This window comes from Trichosurus vulpecula, chromosome 6 (genome assembly GCF_011100635.1).
Source record: "Trichosurus vulpecula isolate mTriVul1 chromosome 6, mTriVul1.pri, whole genome shotgun sequence".
Lineage (NCBI taxonomy): Eukaryota > Metazoa > Chordata > Mammalia > Diprotodontia > Phalangeridae > Trichosurus > Trichosurus vulpecula.
In genome coordinates, this window is record NC_050578.1 from 112,987,755 (window position 1) to 113,004,637 (window position 16,883).

Here is a 16,883-nt window from a genome sequence, read left to right on the forward strand (position 1 = left end):
ATGCTTTTAGAGAGCCACCTATTAAATTCATGGAAGTTACTTAGAATGAATTTAATCAATAATAAAAGAGACATATAGAAGCAAATCAACTTTCACTTAAAATGATTAACCCAGAACTCCCAATAAGATGGGAGCAGTTATAAGGGCATGTTGGGATATGCTAAGCATCCTAATTATCGAAAAGTATTTGTGTTCCTCCTTGCCAAAAGAACGATGCCAATATAATTCCTATCCTCAGCCACTCTATGTGTGATAGAGATATTTTGATGTCCTTGAAATCAGGGAGAGGAAAACATGGGGAAGAATTGTAACCCTCTCCCTTTAGGGTATATCCCTGTTAGATGGCAATAATGTGGCCATGTTTTGTCTTCAGGCTATGCAAAGCTTCCAGAAAAACATGGCTATATGTCCCCAGGAAAATCTTGCTGGTAGGATTATATTATAGGTCTGGCCAGCTCTCCTAGTGTTTTTCTCAGCAACCACACAGCTATTTTTCTTCTTGGACAAAACCCTGATTGCTCATAATAATAACAGCTCATAATTTAAACCGCTTTACTCTCATGAAGATGCTTTCCCATAGATTAACGCATTTGAGCTTCACCACCAGCCACCTGTGCTAAATAATTGTTATCAGATTTAGCTCATAATGTTTCTTTACACATACTCCCCTATCCCCAATGTTGAGGATGATAATGCAAGGTTATTTTTTTTTTCTCTGCTTAATTTCCTCCATGGTGGGCTGCCATTATCATAAGCAGCCAGGCTAAACCTATGACAGCTTGCTAAGGGCAGGTGAAGAGATGTGAACAGAATTACACTACATTCTATTTGCTGAAAATTTTGCTCCAGGGCATGCATAGCTCTTACAACTGGTTTTAACAAGCTTTCAGAGGACAAAACTTGTGGAGGACACTATTTGCTATTGCTGCTAACCACTTCTGCAGGCTGGGAAGTTAAAGTGAGGGCAAAAGGAATTATATGCTCCGATGCAGCCACAATCTTCAGGAATATCAGTAAAACAATGCTTCTATGTTTGAATGAATGAATGAAATAAGCCAAGCTCTGCACTAAGTGCTGGGAATACAAACACAAAAGTAAAGCCAGTTCCTGACCTCAAGGAGTTTCCATTCTAATGGAGGCACGACTTACCATACAAAGATCAAGAAGAAGTATTCTGATCCCAAAAGTTATAGGAATGATGAGTGTTTTGAAAGAACAATTGCAGAGTTCATTCAAGCATAGTTCCAGAAGGGTCTGAGAGGAAAAGAAGGGCAGAGAGTAGGGAATAAAGTGAGAAGGGGTGGCTGGAGTTTTCCTGAAATAATGGTCTAGGAAAGGTGAATTCCAATCAGGATAGAGGCATCCCAATGTGGCAAGATAACAATACATTAATATGTTACTTTTTTTAAACAGCAATTCCCCAACTGATGGGCATACATACATGCTGTTTCTAGACTGTGTCATCACAGACTGCTATGAGGACTATTTTGGCATACCTGGAAACCTGCAGATTTCCTTGGGGTATAATGATCCTGGGTTCCTGAAAACTATGTCCGCACAGAGCAAAGGATAGAATCCTAGATTTAAGCTGGAAGAGACCTTATAAGTCATCAAGTCCAATGCTTGCCTTTTACAGATGAGGAAACTGGACTCCATAGAGTTTAACTGACTCTACCCAAAGGTCAAAGTCCTAGGGATGTTGACAACCTACCTGAATTCATTCATCAATGATTAACAAACTCCATTCTCGACCACAGAAAACACAACTACAATGGGCTGGCCCACATTGTTCAAATTCCAAATGGTATGCTTGTCTGAAAGGCTATTTTATTGAGAACTTCCCCAGAGCAAGCACTCAAATGGTGGTCAAAAGAAGCAATACAAGGACACGTACAAAGTCTCTCTTAACTTTGGAATTGATTGGCGACATGGGAGACACTGGCACAGGACCTCCCAGCATGGTCCTCATCAGAGAAGGTCCTGTGCTCTGTGAGCAAAGCAGAATTGAAGTAACTCAAAAGAAATGTGAAATGTACAAATTTAAAGAATCCACCCCAATGTTCACATGGACTATTTACTTATGCCCAACCTGTGGTAGAGCATCCTGAGCTCATATTGGTTTGATCAGTCACAGCGGGGTACACTATAACTTGACTCTAACATAGTGATGTCATTTTGGTTCTCTTCCACAATGAAGGACCACAACCAACCAACCTACATTTCCCAGTTGTGGACCTACTGCCATCATCATTGAAACCATATTCTCCATCCTTTACTAACCCCATCTTTGGGCTCTCACCAAGACTGTCTCCTCCTGAGGACACAGCCATCCTTGGCCACCTTTTCTAGCACTGGTTGCACTATCAATTAGTCTTCTGACTCCTTGGTTATGGTAGGGGAGTTGGAATACTCCCTGCACCATATTGTGAATCCAGGCTCTCCATCTGCCACCATCACTCAGTCACTTCTCCTCCTTTGAGGTACACTCAATCCATACGTACCACCCAACCAAGATTTGGGGAGCTGATTTCTGCCAACCTCCAAGACACTCCTCTTATGAGCTCAATTAGATTACTGCCTGACTCACAGTCTTCCTCCATTCTTGAATTCCTGCCCTCATTCAAGGAGACTTAAATATACATATTGATACCCCTTTGAACACTGTACTCTCATGGCTCCTCAATTTATTTCACACTACCTATCCCTCTACCCCCACCCCACTTTGCCATGGATACGCTCTTGGCATCAACCACAAATGTACCACTTCTATGTTCAGGAACTCTGAAATTCCATTATATGATTGCAGTCTATTGTCATTCCACCTCTCCCTTAAAACCTCATTTCCTTTCTTACTCACTCCACAGTCTGGCTTCTAATCTCATCATTCAACTGAAATTGCTCTCTCCAGTTACCAGAGATCTTTTAATTGCCAAATCAAATGGCCATTTTTCATTGATCATTCTTCTTGACCTCTCTATAGTTTATGACACAGTTAATCACCCTCTTCTTGATTCCTTCTTTACTCTAGGTTTTTGTCTCTCTTGTTACCTGACCACTCAGTCTCTTTTTGTGGATCTTCACCCAGGTTATGCCCACTAACTATATGGAAACCCCCAAAAAGGTTCTGTCCTGGCCTCTCTTCTCCTTTTTCACTTGATCTCATAAGCTGCCATGGATCTAATTATCACCTCTATACTGGTGTTTCTTAAGTGACTTACCCAGCCCCTTGTATACTCTAGACTTGCATATCCAACTGGATGTCCTTAAACTCAACACATCCAAAACTGAACTCATTATCTTTCCTCCCAGATGCTTCCTTCATCCTAACTTCCCACCATCCTCCCAGTAACCCAGGTTCACCATCTAGGTGCCACCCTTGACTCTTCACTGTCTTTCTCATTTCCCATATATGATCTGTTACCAAGTTCTGTCAATTTTACCTCTGTAACATCTAAACTCCCTTCTCTCCTCTGACACAACCACCACCCTGATGCAGGCCCTCATCACCTTAGCCTCTGCTGGTTGGTCTCCCTGCTTCAAGCCTGTCCATCCACCACACAGCTGTCAAAGTAATCTTCCTAAAGTGCAGGTCTGATCATGCCAATCTCCCTTTTCAATCAACCCCAGTGGCTCCCTAACATTTCCAGGATCAAACAAAAATTTTGTTTGACATTCAAAGCCCTCCTACCCCCAATCTTAGTACTCTTTTGTCCAAATCCAATGACTTCCTTGCTGTTCCTAGCACAAAGCATTCTTATCTCCTGACTCCTTGAATTTCCATTGGCTGTACCCCATGCCTGGCATTCTCCCTCTCCTTATCTTTCCCTCCTGGCTTCCCTCACTTCTTTCAAGTCCCAGGTAAAATCCCACCTTTTATGCTGATCCTCCTTAAAGCTAGTCCCTTTGCTTGGTTGATTGTTTCCTATTTATCTCGTCTGTATTTTGTTTGTACATAGTTTTCAGGTTGTCTCCTCAATTAGACTGTAACTCAATGGCAGGAATTGTCTTTTGCCTTACTTTGTATCCACAGAGCATAGCACAGAGCTTAGCACCCAATAGGCACTTAAAAATGCTTATTGACTCACTAAGTATCTGAGGTAGGCTTTAAGCCAAGGTTTTCTTGACTCCAGGTATGTCCAATATTGCACTTGATGAATGAGGTCTACTGCTTCTCTTTCGAGGAGAACAAAAGTAATACAGGAGGGACTAACCCAGAAATTATGAAACCACATGACAATTAACCAGAGATTGCAGTGATTTGCAAAACAATAACAACACTGTTTTGGCAACTGGTTTTTAACCATTTAAAAACTCCTTTTTCATTGTTCTTAGGGCGCAAGTTAAATCAAGATGGACACTTTTGCTACTTCCAGGTGGTTTTGATTCAAAGACTGAGTGAGCGGGCAATGTATCAGGTAAGTATAGATAGGACCCACCTCTGCCTGGAGTATTTCTGGAATGACTAATATGATTGGTGCTTTGGGAAAACAGGCATATTGATACACTGCTGGAATTCTGAATTGATATAGCCAGCTAGAAATCAATTTGAAATTATGCTCCAAAAATAACTAAACAGTATATAGACTATGACTTGGCAGTACCATTACTAGAAGTACTTCTCACATAAATGAAAGAAAGAGGAAAAGGACCCATGAATACAAAACTGTAGTAGCTTTCTTTGTTATAGGAAACAACTGGGAACCCATCAATTGAGGAATGACTGTACAAATTCTGGCATATAACTATAATGGAATACTACTGTGCCTTAAGAATTTAAGAAAGATGGCATCAGAGAAACTAGAAAGACAAGTACAAATTTATTTTGAGTAAAGTGAGCAGAACAATAACACACTATGGCATCGACATTATAAAAACAATTTTAAAAGTCTTAAGAATTCTTATCAACACAATTATCAACAATGCCTCAGAGAACCATTGAAATGATAGAGAAGTGATGAAACAAGAATAAGTCATATTTTTCATCATGGCCCAATATGGGAATTTTTCTGTTTGACAACGCTTACTCGTTACAATTGTTTCTTCTTTTTTTTTGGCAGGGGCGAGGGGATGTGGAGAGGTAGAAGGGAGAAAAAATAAATACTTGATAATTGAAAAAAATACTTTTTTTGTTTTTATAATACATATTTCTATCTCCTTCCCTATTCTAAGCAAAAAAAAAGGCATTTCTTGAAATAAAGATTTTTAAAAGAGAAAAAAAATCATTTCAGCAAAACCAATCAACACATTAGCTACAGCTGACTATTTGCATAATATTCCTCACTCATAGTCAGCCACTCCTGAGATGAAAGGAAAGAGATGCACTTTTTTTTTCAACTCTTCTCTTAGCCATTAAAATTATACAATATTCAGCTTTGAGGTTTTTTTTGTCCTTTCCATTTACATTTTCGCAGTTATTGTATAAATTGTTTCCCTGGTTCTGCTTCCTTCACTCTGTCTTACTTCATGTAAATCTTCCCATGTTTCTATGAATTCTTCATATTTGCTCTTTCTAATAGCATAGGAATATTGCATTATCTCCATGTAAAAAAAATTGAATGAACTGATCTCCAGTCATTAACCACTTATTTGGTTTCTCTTTGTTTGCTAGATGGCATCTTTTTATTTTCACTTGCAGGCATACCGAAAAAAGAAAAAAACTTCAGTTTTGCTGTTTCTTCCCTCACCCCACCTTTTTTTGTGTGTGTTCTTGTGCCTCTTCTGTATTTTCATATTCTATCTAGGACATTCTATTCCTCAGAGAATCCACCAGTTTACTGAGATATTAAGATCTTAAGATCTACCATATGTTCTAAGCTGTCATACCATGGTACATTTTTAACCCTACTCTATTTTAAATGATTTTATTTTTAAAAACATTTTATTAATGCCTTCTGTCTTCACAAAGTTGAAATGACTTGATAGCAAAGTCACTTCAGACCCAACCCCCCTGCAGATTGAATCATCTCTTGAGAAAAAAGAAACACAAGAAAGCCACTCCATATGGTGACTTCAGCTGATGATGTATACAGTGCCCTATCTTAGTTGTCTCTTGCCTCTCTGCTGGGAGGGGGTGCCATGGTTCTCTCTCTGTTCTCCAGAACCTTCATTAGCTTTTCAGTTACACACAGTTCAAATTCCTGTTTGTGATCTCATTTACACACTCAAAGTCAGGGTTGCTTTGCTTCTTGTTTTTGCTGCTTCTACTTTCACTTGGCATTCATTTACACAAATCTTCTAATGTTTCTGTGAGTTTCTCATATTTGTCATTTCTTGTTTTATTAAATTATTCCATTACCTTCACATGTCATTGTGTTGCCAGACATTCCCCATCCAAAGGGCACCTTTGTTTCTAGTTCTTTTCTACTACAAAGAGGACTATTAATATACAGACATATAAACATATGTATATGTGTATACAAATGAACATATGCAAAGGTATTTTATATATGTGTGCATACATATAATCATATTCTCATATACCATATACATGTAATATATAAATATTACATATTTTATATTATATATATGTATGTGTACATATATATATATATATATATATATATATATATATATATGAATTGTTTAAGTTGTGTCCAACTCTTTGTGACCCAATGGACCATACAAGCCAATACTGTCCATGGGGCGTTCTTAGCAAAGATACTGGAATGGTTTGCCATTTCCTTCTCCAGTAGATTAAGGCAAACATAGTGGTTAAGTGACTTGCCCAGGGTCACACAGCTAGTAAATGCCTGAGGCTGGATTTGAACTTGGGTCTTCCTGACTCCAGGTCCAGTGCTCTAACCACTGAGCAATCATTACACTATATGCCTCATTATATGTATATATACACACATATATATGTAAGCATACATGTGTATACATACATGCATATACATACACACACACACAGTACATATAAAAACCACCTTTTTTTCCTGCCCCTGACTTCTCTGAGAAATAACCCCAGTAACTGAATTGCTAAGCCAAAGGTTATGGAAAGGTTATGGAATGTTTAGTCACACTCAATGTTGAACTGTGATTTTTCTGCTTCCATTTATGACAGGCTTAGAAAAGTGGTTTCAGGAAAAGTGAAATATGCCAGCTTTTGATATGAAAAGAGCCTCTGGGGACATGTTCCTACCCTGTTTTTCCCCTTCGATTTGGCACTGTGGCTTTAACCTCTGCAAAGTAGCAAAGATAGGGGTAAAGGGTTCAGAAGGGTAGAAGGAACATTTCTGAATCATAGGATCATGGACTAAGTGCATCTTGGGGGGGGGGTGGGGATTAAGAACAATGCCCCCAGTTGACAAATGAAGAAACTGAGGCCCAGAAAAGTGAAGTGACTTGTTCAAAGTCACAAAAGTGGCAGCCAAGATTCAACTTCACTGCCTTTTCCATTTTATCTCATTTTCAGAGTGAGAGAGATTGAATTAACTATGTGTGTCAATGTGAATGAATGATTTAGATTGAATTGGATTGTCCATCTAATCATAGCAAATTATTCCCGGATCTAGTCGTAAATATTTGAACACCTGAAAGGAATCAGAAGTAAGGCATAAAGAGATTAAAATTATACACATACACACATCATGTATTTATGGGCAAGAAGAGCTGGGTCCAAATTCCAGCAAGAGATCAAACTGGAAAGATAGCTTAGGAGAAAGGAGAACTTATGCTTGGCAATCTGACAGTTTTGCATCTGATGACTCAGTGGGGAAATATGTAGAAATGTAAAAAAGAAAAAAAAAACAAACAACTCTGCAACATATATAAGCCATCTCTTCTCTCTCTACATTCTCATTCTTAGGAACCTCCTCGGTTCCAATAGATCTAATTAGCATATTTATGCAGATGACTTACAGGTGATTATCCAGTCCCAGACTCTCCCTTGAGCTTTAGTCCTGAATTACAAATTGCCTATTGAACATTTCAAACCGATTGTCTTGGAGGTGCCTCAATTTCAACACTTCCAAAACAGAACTCATTCTCTTTCCCCCTAAGTCCACTCATTCCCCAAACTTCTCCATTTTGGTTGAAGTCACTGCCATTCTTCTAGTCTCCCAGGTTTGTAACCATAGTGGTATCCTCAACTATTCTCTCTCCCTCACTCCATACATCCAATTAGCTGCTAAATCTTCTTTCTACCTCCACACCATCTCCCGCACATGACCCCCTTCTCTCTCTACTCGCAGAGCTACTACCTTAGTTCAAGACCTTATTACCTCTCACCCAGATTATGACAATGGCCTCTTAATTTTCTTGAAGCCTCTCTTCCAGTCAAAATTTTAAACTGTTACCAAAATGATTTTTCTTAAATTCCAATCTGCTCATGTTATTTTCTTGCTCAAAAATTTTTAATAGCTGTTTTTTGTTTTGATTTTAAAGCCCTATACAATCTTGTGCCAACCTACCCTTTCAGATTCATTGGACGTTGCCCTCTTCCCACACTCTGTGACCCAGCCAAACTGGCCATCTCTCTTTTCTTCACTCCATCTCTTGTTTCTATGTTTTTGCCCTGGCCACGTCCCATGCCTGGAATAAACTTCTTCCATAGCCCAGTCTCATAGAATCCCTCTCTTTTTTTCAATATACAGCCCAAACATTCCTTTCTACATGAAGTTTTTTCTTACCTTCCCCAGCAATGCTGGTGTTTTCCTTCTCCAACTACCTTGTATCTTTTTCTATTCATTCTCTTTATATTTATTCTATATATACTTACATGTATACTTGTTGTCTCCCCTTCTGATTAAGGATTGTTTCGTTTACTGTATTTGTATGCTCAGGGCCTTACCATAGAGCCCGGTACATGTATGAATAAAAACTTGGGTGATTGATTGATTAATTTGGGCTTTCTGGAAAGCATTCCTAGGATCAAAGCTTTGGAGCCAGAAGGATTCCTTAGAGTTCCTTAATTTCAATCCCCCTAATTTTATAGACAAAAGTACTGAGACCTGGAGATAGAAAATGACTATATCTATAGTAGTAACTGGCAGATTTGGGACTTGGACTTAGGTCCTCTGACTTCCTATCCAATGCTCTTTCCAATGTACCAACCAGATAGAAAAGAATTATGGGTCTAATACAGAAAAGAATTAATATTCTTATCTGGGAGGGATAGAAACAGGACAATGTAAGTAAGCAGAAAAATGAAAGCTAGGTTTTCAACAATCTTGAATTAGAAATTCCAGATTCTAAAACTAAAAAGGGTTCCATGTAATTGGGGGGGCAGAAATTTTTAATTGATCAATCAATAAGCATTTATTAAATGTTTATTTTGTGCCAGATACTATGTAAGAACTAAAGATACAAAGAAAAATAGTGAAGAAAAAAATAAAAAAAGAGAAATAGTGTCTGCTCTCAGGGAGCCTACATTCTAATGGAGGGAGACAGAGCACATGGAGGATAACCTACAGGGAAATGGCACAAGCAGCTGGAGGAAATAGGAAAGACCTCCTGGAGCAGGTAGTGCAGGAGGTATCTTTACGGAAGCCAGCAAGTCTGATTTAGAGGTTGGGAAGGAAAGCATTCCAAGCATCCCTGGGGAAAAGACTGCGTAAGGCCAACGATTGAAAAAAATAGGGGATAATGTCTGAGAAACAGCACATAGGTCAAGATGGTGGAATGCCCAGTGGTATAGAATCTAAGAAGGCTGAAAAGGTAGGAAGAGGCCAGGGTGTGAAGAGTTTTAAATGCCAGACAGTGGACTTTACATTTGACCTCAGAGGTAATAAGAAGCTACTGGAGTCAGACGTGGGAGAAGAGGAGGTGTCAACCATCTAAGGAATCTATTACCAGATGTCTCCTGAACAGGCTAAAAGCAACTGGTGTTCTGGTGGGGACCTTGAATAAAGACCATGCTATAGTTTACTAGATGGTCCAACTATGGCAGATTTTTCCCTCTCTACATGGAATCAGCCAGGGACATGCTGCAGCCAGCTCCTATGAGCATTTCTCCCTCAGAAATCCGGGTTTCATTTATTGTTCTGTTGATTAAGAAAACCATGGAGAAAAGTATTAATACTGAAGATTAAACTTAAAACCATGTCATGTTTATAAGTTTTCCTCCCCTTCTGGAGAGCTGGCTGTTAAACATTTACCAGCACACACCTAGATGAACCTGACCCAAATTACCTGGGGCAACGGGTATCCTGCACTTCTGCTGGCATTCAATGGTGGAAGAGCACAGCTTCAACATATGAGTAGTAGAAGTTTGATGAATATATAGTACTCAACATTTTAATCCCTGGACTGAAAATATTCTATATTGAAACACTGACTCCAAATACATTAGATAATATCACTTGGGATGAGGACTGTTAAATAGCTTATTACTAAGGGCTATAGAAGCAATTATATGACCTTCTTTCTATAGCATCCGATTTGGAGTTGATGCATTTTTTGACATAAATGAACACTTTTTCTAATACCTTAGATTAGTATAAGGTCCTTATTTTTGCATTAGCTAGAGTATTCTCCACCTGTTACCTTATTGGCTATAATAGCCTTGTGAGGCAAGGATTACTATTATTTCCATGTTACAGATGAGCAAGTTGAGGCTGTCAGGTTAAATGACTTGAGTAAGGACACACAGCTAGTATCTGAAACAAGATTCAAACTCAAGTCTTCCTGACTCCAAGTCCAGCACTCTATCTACTGTGCTATCTACATTTTAAATGCTACTTTTCTTCCTAAAATTCCCTCCTGGGTTCCATTAGTACTGCTACTAATTTTTCTATATTCATTTGATAGTCTGCTACTTAACCTATTAATTATCTGGAAGGGCACTTACTAACACTTCACTCACTGGTCCTAGAGACAGAGTAGGCATACTCCCTGCCTTACCCCCACCCATGCCCTTTCATATCTCCACTTACTTCCTCGATTCAGCAAATTTCCTCTTTAAAGTTTACTCCATCAAAATTTTTCACTCAACTCAAGTTATAGTGGCTTTAGTATAACAAACTCCAGATCATTCTCAATTCCTCCCTCGAGTTCAGCTTCTGCTTCACTATCTTCCTTTCCTCCCCTTCCTAACTCCTGCCCTTATAAGAGGGACTTTATTATTCATGTAGATTTGCACCAAATTCCTTCAGGGGTGGGGAACCTGTGATTTGGTGTGTGAAGTTTGGATTCAGTCAAAGGGATGCACTTGAGAACCTAGAGGACCACAAATGGCCTCGAGGCTGCAGGTTCCCCACCTCTGTCCCAAACCTTCCGATTCCTCAGCCTTCATAAATCCCACCTCAGCCACACAGAAGGGATCCATCCACTAGATCTCACCATTGCCCACAAGGGTTTCATTTCCCTAACTAGAAACGTTGATATCCCTATCTAACCAAAACCTCCCATCATTCCACCTCTCCCTGTGCCCCGCCCTCTGTAACCTATTCTTTGCCCCCACTGAGACCTCCAATCCCTCAATTTTTTGATATTTTCTCATTACCCCAGCTCTACTTCACATGTCTCCCCTTGTCTGGACCCAGTAATTAATCCCTTTAACTCTACCTTGTCCTCCACCTTCTAGACCCTCTTGAGAATGATCTCGAGTTTGGTATACCAAAGCCATCATAATTTTGGTTGAGTAGACTTTACTTTAAAGAGGAAATCTGTTGAATCGAGGAAGTAAGGGGAGATATGAAAGTGATGGGGGGTGCGGGTGGGGGGTAGGGCAGGAAATATTCCTACTCTGTCTCTAGGACCAGTGTTAGCAAGTACTCTTCCAGATAATAGGTTAAGTAGCAGACTATCAAATGAATATAGAAAAATTAGTCATAGTACCAATGGAACCCAGGAAGAAATTTTAGGAAGAAAAATATCTCAAAGCCCCTGGGCATCCTCTCTCACTCTCTCCATTAATTCTCTGCCAACGAGATAGCCCTTCTTGTTGTCAAGGCCAATTCCTCCACATGAGCACTTAAATAACATGCCCTCTCATACTCCACAGCAGATTGTAATCTCAATCATCTAAAACTACCTGAAAAGTATCAGCTTGGTGAAAGATGGGTGTAGACCAGCATCTTACCAAGCATGTATCATCATAAATCCAAAGGGATAAAAGAGTTTTGTGGTGTGTTTTTTTAAACACAATTAAAATTTTTCAGGAAAGTAGTTAGACCTCTCACAAGTGTGAATAAGGGAGAAATTCACAATCTAAGCATGGCTAGAGAGTTACAAGAGACAAAATGTAGTTTTACAGAACCCCAGAATGGTAGACTTACAAGAGACCTCAGAGATTCTATTATCTAATCCATCTCACAAAAAGAATCCCTTCCACAGTACACCTAGCAAGTAGTCACCTGGGCTTTGTTTGAAGACCAACAATAAAGGAGAATCTACTACATCCTCAGGAAGTTTTTTTTTCCACTTAGGGATAACGCCCGATGTTAGGAAATTTTTCTTGACATCAAGACTATACTCACCTTCCTGAAATTCTCAACTCTTCCTCCTAGTTTTGTCGTTAGGAAAAAACAGAATAAATCTAATTCAGCTTCAACTTCATAGTTCATCAGATCCTTAAAGATAGTTATCATGTTCCCTAAGTCTTTTCTTCTCCAGGCAGAACATCCCCCTAGCTTTCAAATGATCCTCAAATCACATCAACACAGGGCCTTTACCATCTTTTTTTCCCTTCTCTGGATGCTTTAAGATTATACATGTCCTTCCTAATACGTGATCCCCAGAACTGAACATAGAATTTTCTGGCCACATCTGTCCTTTGCACAAATAAATCAATGGAGCTAAAATAAGAAAGAAAGCCCAAATTTTTTTTGGACAAGTGTTTGAATTAAATATCTTTGACCAGAGCCTTATATTCAAAATCTACAAGGAACTGGCATTAACCTATATGATTAGGAGCCACTAACTCTTGTTTGTTGAAATGCGATTAAATTCCAGCTAAGTAATATAGGTTTATGTATCATTGCTAAATACTGTTAGTCCTTTTCCTATCTGTAATAAAGGCATTCTTCTTTTACTTAGGGTTAAAAAAAAGCCATTAAGTGTTAGACAAATAATCAAAGAATATGAACAAAAGAATTTTCCCCAAAAAGAGATATTAACTATTAATAGCCATCTGAAAAAAATCTTTAAAATCACTCATCATGAGAGAATTGTAGATCAAAACATCTCTAAGGTAGAAATTAATCCTCATTAAGTTGATGAAGATAATAAAATCTGAAAATTTGGGCACTGGAGAAGTTATGGAAAAGACAGAAATGCTAATTGACTGTTGGTAGAGCAATGAATTGCTCTAACTATTCTGGAAAACAATTTGGAACTTATATTAAAAAGTCACTACCTTTTTAATACTCAGATTCAATGGTCCCATTACTAAGTAAATTTATGCTATGAATTTCAAGACAGTAAGAAAGAGCTCACTTTTTTTTTTTACTCATTGCATCATTATGTGCAAGTCAATAGCTGGACCCACACTATTTAATCAATGATTGGGAAACAGTTAAAGAAATTGTATCCATGAATGCAATGAAAAAATCATGCCATAGTGAACAATGAATGTGAAAAATTAAACCAAATATGTGAAGACTTGTAAAAAGTGACAGATGGCAGAGACGAAAGACCACTATATACTGTATGATTACCACAATAGAATAAATGATGACTGCATTAAGAGGCACAAAAATATTTAGGCTAAATACAATGGACGATGTCGATCCCAGATTATGAAAATATAATAATCCCCCTATATATGGTACTTTAAAATTTCCAAAGTACTTTAAACACATTATCTCCTACATCTTTGTAAATGGTGAAGTACCAAAATGGAAAATAACGTGTACCATCAGTCACAATCATTTCGTTAAGTAGTTTTGCATCAAAGTTTGGGGGAAATGTTCTCTTCCTGGCCTTGTCTGGTTATTTTCTTGAGCATGTCTTTTGAGTTGAAGCAAAATGTTTTAAAAAAAAAAGGGGGACCAAGGGAAAGAAAGAGTAACATGTCTGAAGTCACACTGCTAATTATAACTATGAGGCTGAGCTCCGATTTTCAGCCTCCAAGCCCAGAGCACTTTCTACTTCACCAAATATTTCCAGACTGTCCAACCCTCCAGAGGATAGAGGATCATCTAATTTTTGAGCTTGAAGTGATTTGGAGATTATTTGATCCATTTTTCAAGATGAGAAAACTAAGAACATGAATTTAATTAGTTAGGGTCTCACACCTAATAACAGCTGACATTTATATAGCACTTGAGGATTTGCAAGCACTTTGCAAATTTTAACTCATAAGAAATCCATAAGGCTGGTGCTTTAACAATTTTATCTCCATTTTACAGATGAAGAAAACGAGGCTGTGTGAGGGACCATTAGAAGGACTGGAATTTTAAAATACCTGGAAGGACCAAGCTGAATAAATTGATGCAATGAACTATTTTGGCAAAGAAAAGAGGATGAGAAATTTTATCTCAAAATAAAACAACATTGTGTACCTCAATTGTCACTTAGTTGTCAAAGTCTTAGTGGGATTTAAACCCAGGTATTCCTCCCTCCGAGTCCAGTGCCCCCTCCCCAATGGCATTTAACTGCCTCTTGAACAGCAAAGTACTGGGACTAGAACCCAAGTGTCCTAGTTTCCAATATCACTGTTCTTTTCAGAAAACTAAGCTGTCTCTGAAATATACATAAGCATAGGGTAGCCTAAAAAATCTTAGTACATTTTAAGCTTTAATTGATTAAATTCATCTAATTTAAGTTATTCAAGCTTAAAACTACTTTTGGGACACCTTATATAATCATAGCTGTTTAATTAATGCTTAATAATAATCACTTAATTAATACTTGATGATTGATATGTTTTGTGCTTGTAAGGCTAAGAGGCCAGTGAAGAGAACATTCTAATTGCTTTATACTGGGAAATAATGCGAAATATTATAAACACACATCAATCAATGAACAAGTATGCTTTCTGTGTGCCAGGCACTGGAGATGGGTAGGACAAGGACCTGGATGACCAGCAGAAGAGGTTGGACATATTATGTACAGTAGATAATAGGAACCAAGGCAGACTCTTGAGAAACTAAATGATGTAATAAAGGGAGTGATTATCAAAGATTTCTCAGAAAGTGACTAAGTACCATACAGAGTTGAGAAAAGACAGCCTGGAGCCAGAGATCAACTAAATGGTGACATTTATTTACATGGCTGAAAGAAAACCTTGGAGCAGCTGTTTCATCCATTTGTTTATCTATTAAATGCAGAGTAGCTATTTCCTTTATTTGACAACCGTTTCATGTGGCTCACAGAACCATGGGATGTCAGAGTTGAGATCTTGTGGGCCCATGTAGTCCAACCCATACCTCAAAGAGGTTACACCATACCTGACAAGGTATTATCCAGGCCATGCCTAAATACCTCCAGTGAAAGAGTAGTCATTTAGGCTTACCAGCTAATGATACCTATCTCTAGGAAGACTGGCTATGTCTTTAGGGTGCAGTGGACATTAAAGAGTACTTGGTCAGACTACTAGTTAAGATGGTTTGGATATAACTTAGTTAATTCTGTAATCATAGTGACCATATAAAGGGTATTAGAGTCAAATGATCACCCTCTGTATCTTTCTGCCAGGGAAAGGGAGTAACAATATAACTTTTGGTAGAAGAGGCTCTTGGTAGAATTGGGTCTAATGAGATACTTACTGAAGAAAAATTAATAATAATATATGGTATATATATATATATATATATATATATATATATATATATATATAGGGGGGGTGCAAGGGGAGTCCTATATCCTTCAGTATACAAAAAAGTAATTTAAAATATATTCTACTCCAATACCTCTATCAGGCAGGAATAATGCTTTGAGATACAGAATTAATCTCTCAAAGTTGTAAACTAGCTGTGCATTGAATCACTCCAGAAAGGAAAATTTGATAATTGGTTGAAGAGAAATCACTCGTGCCCTCATTACTGCTTTTGCCTTTCTTTGCACCCTCAGCTACATTGCCTACCACATAGTAAATGCTTTGACTGACGATTGACTGAATGTGGGCGGGAGGTGGTGTGTAAAGGAATATTAACAACTGAGGTTATTGATGAAAGTCCACTTATAGAGGCTAGCAACTGTACTAAATTGTGGAGGGAGCTAGGACTTCAAGCTCTATTTTTAAAAAGTAAGGAGAACTTAATCAATGTCTCTTGATGGAAGAGAAAACTGAATCTGCACACTAAAATCAATTATTCTTATTATCTAGGAATTTTAATTATACATGGTTTTCTTAGCCATGCTTTACATATAAAATGAAGGGTTGACTGTTTATAAGTCTGAAGCAACACATTGTGAACTATATTTTCCCATGGCCTATTTTCTCTGAAACGGTTTGGGATGTGGTGAGGTGAGGGATTTGGAGTGTCTCTGTGAAGAGAGATGTGTTAAGACAAAAGTGGGATGTTAATCATGAGCATGGGAACACATCCATTTAAATGTTTTTTGTTTCATGTTAAATCTTGTGTTGCTATGGCAACTTGAGGGGAAATATATGGAAAGACAGAGAAGCATCACATAGAATGAGATGGCATCAAAGGATTGTCCTCTTTGTCAGTGGAGGAAAAAGACCTTTTTCAAAAGTATGAGTTTAAAAATGAATGTTAAAAATATTTTACATGTAATTGGGAAAAAACTATTTAAAAATTCACTTAGAAAAAGCCTCAAAAAAGTTTTAGAGTTAACTCTTACTCAAGGATTCCAAACAAATCCAAACAGGTAGAAAAAAGTGCAACTTTTGCCCAGTAGAATGACCAAACACTTCTACATTGGAGGGTCCTAAATGAATGAGTCTTGACTTGGTACACAATAAAATTTCATTTACAAGAACCTCATTCCACTGGAGATTTAGCCAAGATCAAATCATGCTCTGTGTAACACGC

At 38.1% G+C, this 16,883-nt stretch overlaps 1 protein-coding gene across 2 annotated transcripts in view; it reads right to left on the reverse strand.

Annotated features, from left to right (window-relative positions):
* The window catches only part of IL15 (interleukin 15), a 157,741-nt gene that overhangs the window by 12,779 nt on the left and 128,079 nt on the right, over positions 1 to 16,883 (reverse strand). Inside the window, exons 1-2 of one of the 2 annotated variants that reach the window (XM_036763939.1) lie at positions 1,497 to 1,640; positions 1,150 to 1,254 (exon numbers count right to left, since the gene is read on the reverse strand). The exons of the other annotated variant lie outside the window; for it this stretch is intronic. Of the exons in view, the coding sequence (XP_036619834.1) occupies positions 1,150 to 1,152 (3 nt within the window). The 5' untranslated portion in view covers positions 1,153 to 1,254; positions 1,497 to 1,640. Of the gene's footprint in view, positions 1 to 1,149; positions 1,255 to 1,496; positions 1,641 to 16,883 lie in introns of those variants that run through there. 2 annotated transcript variants of the gene reach the window in all.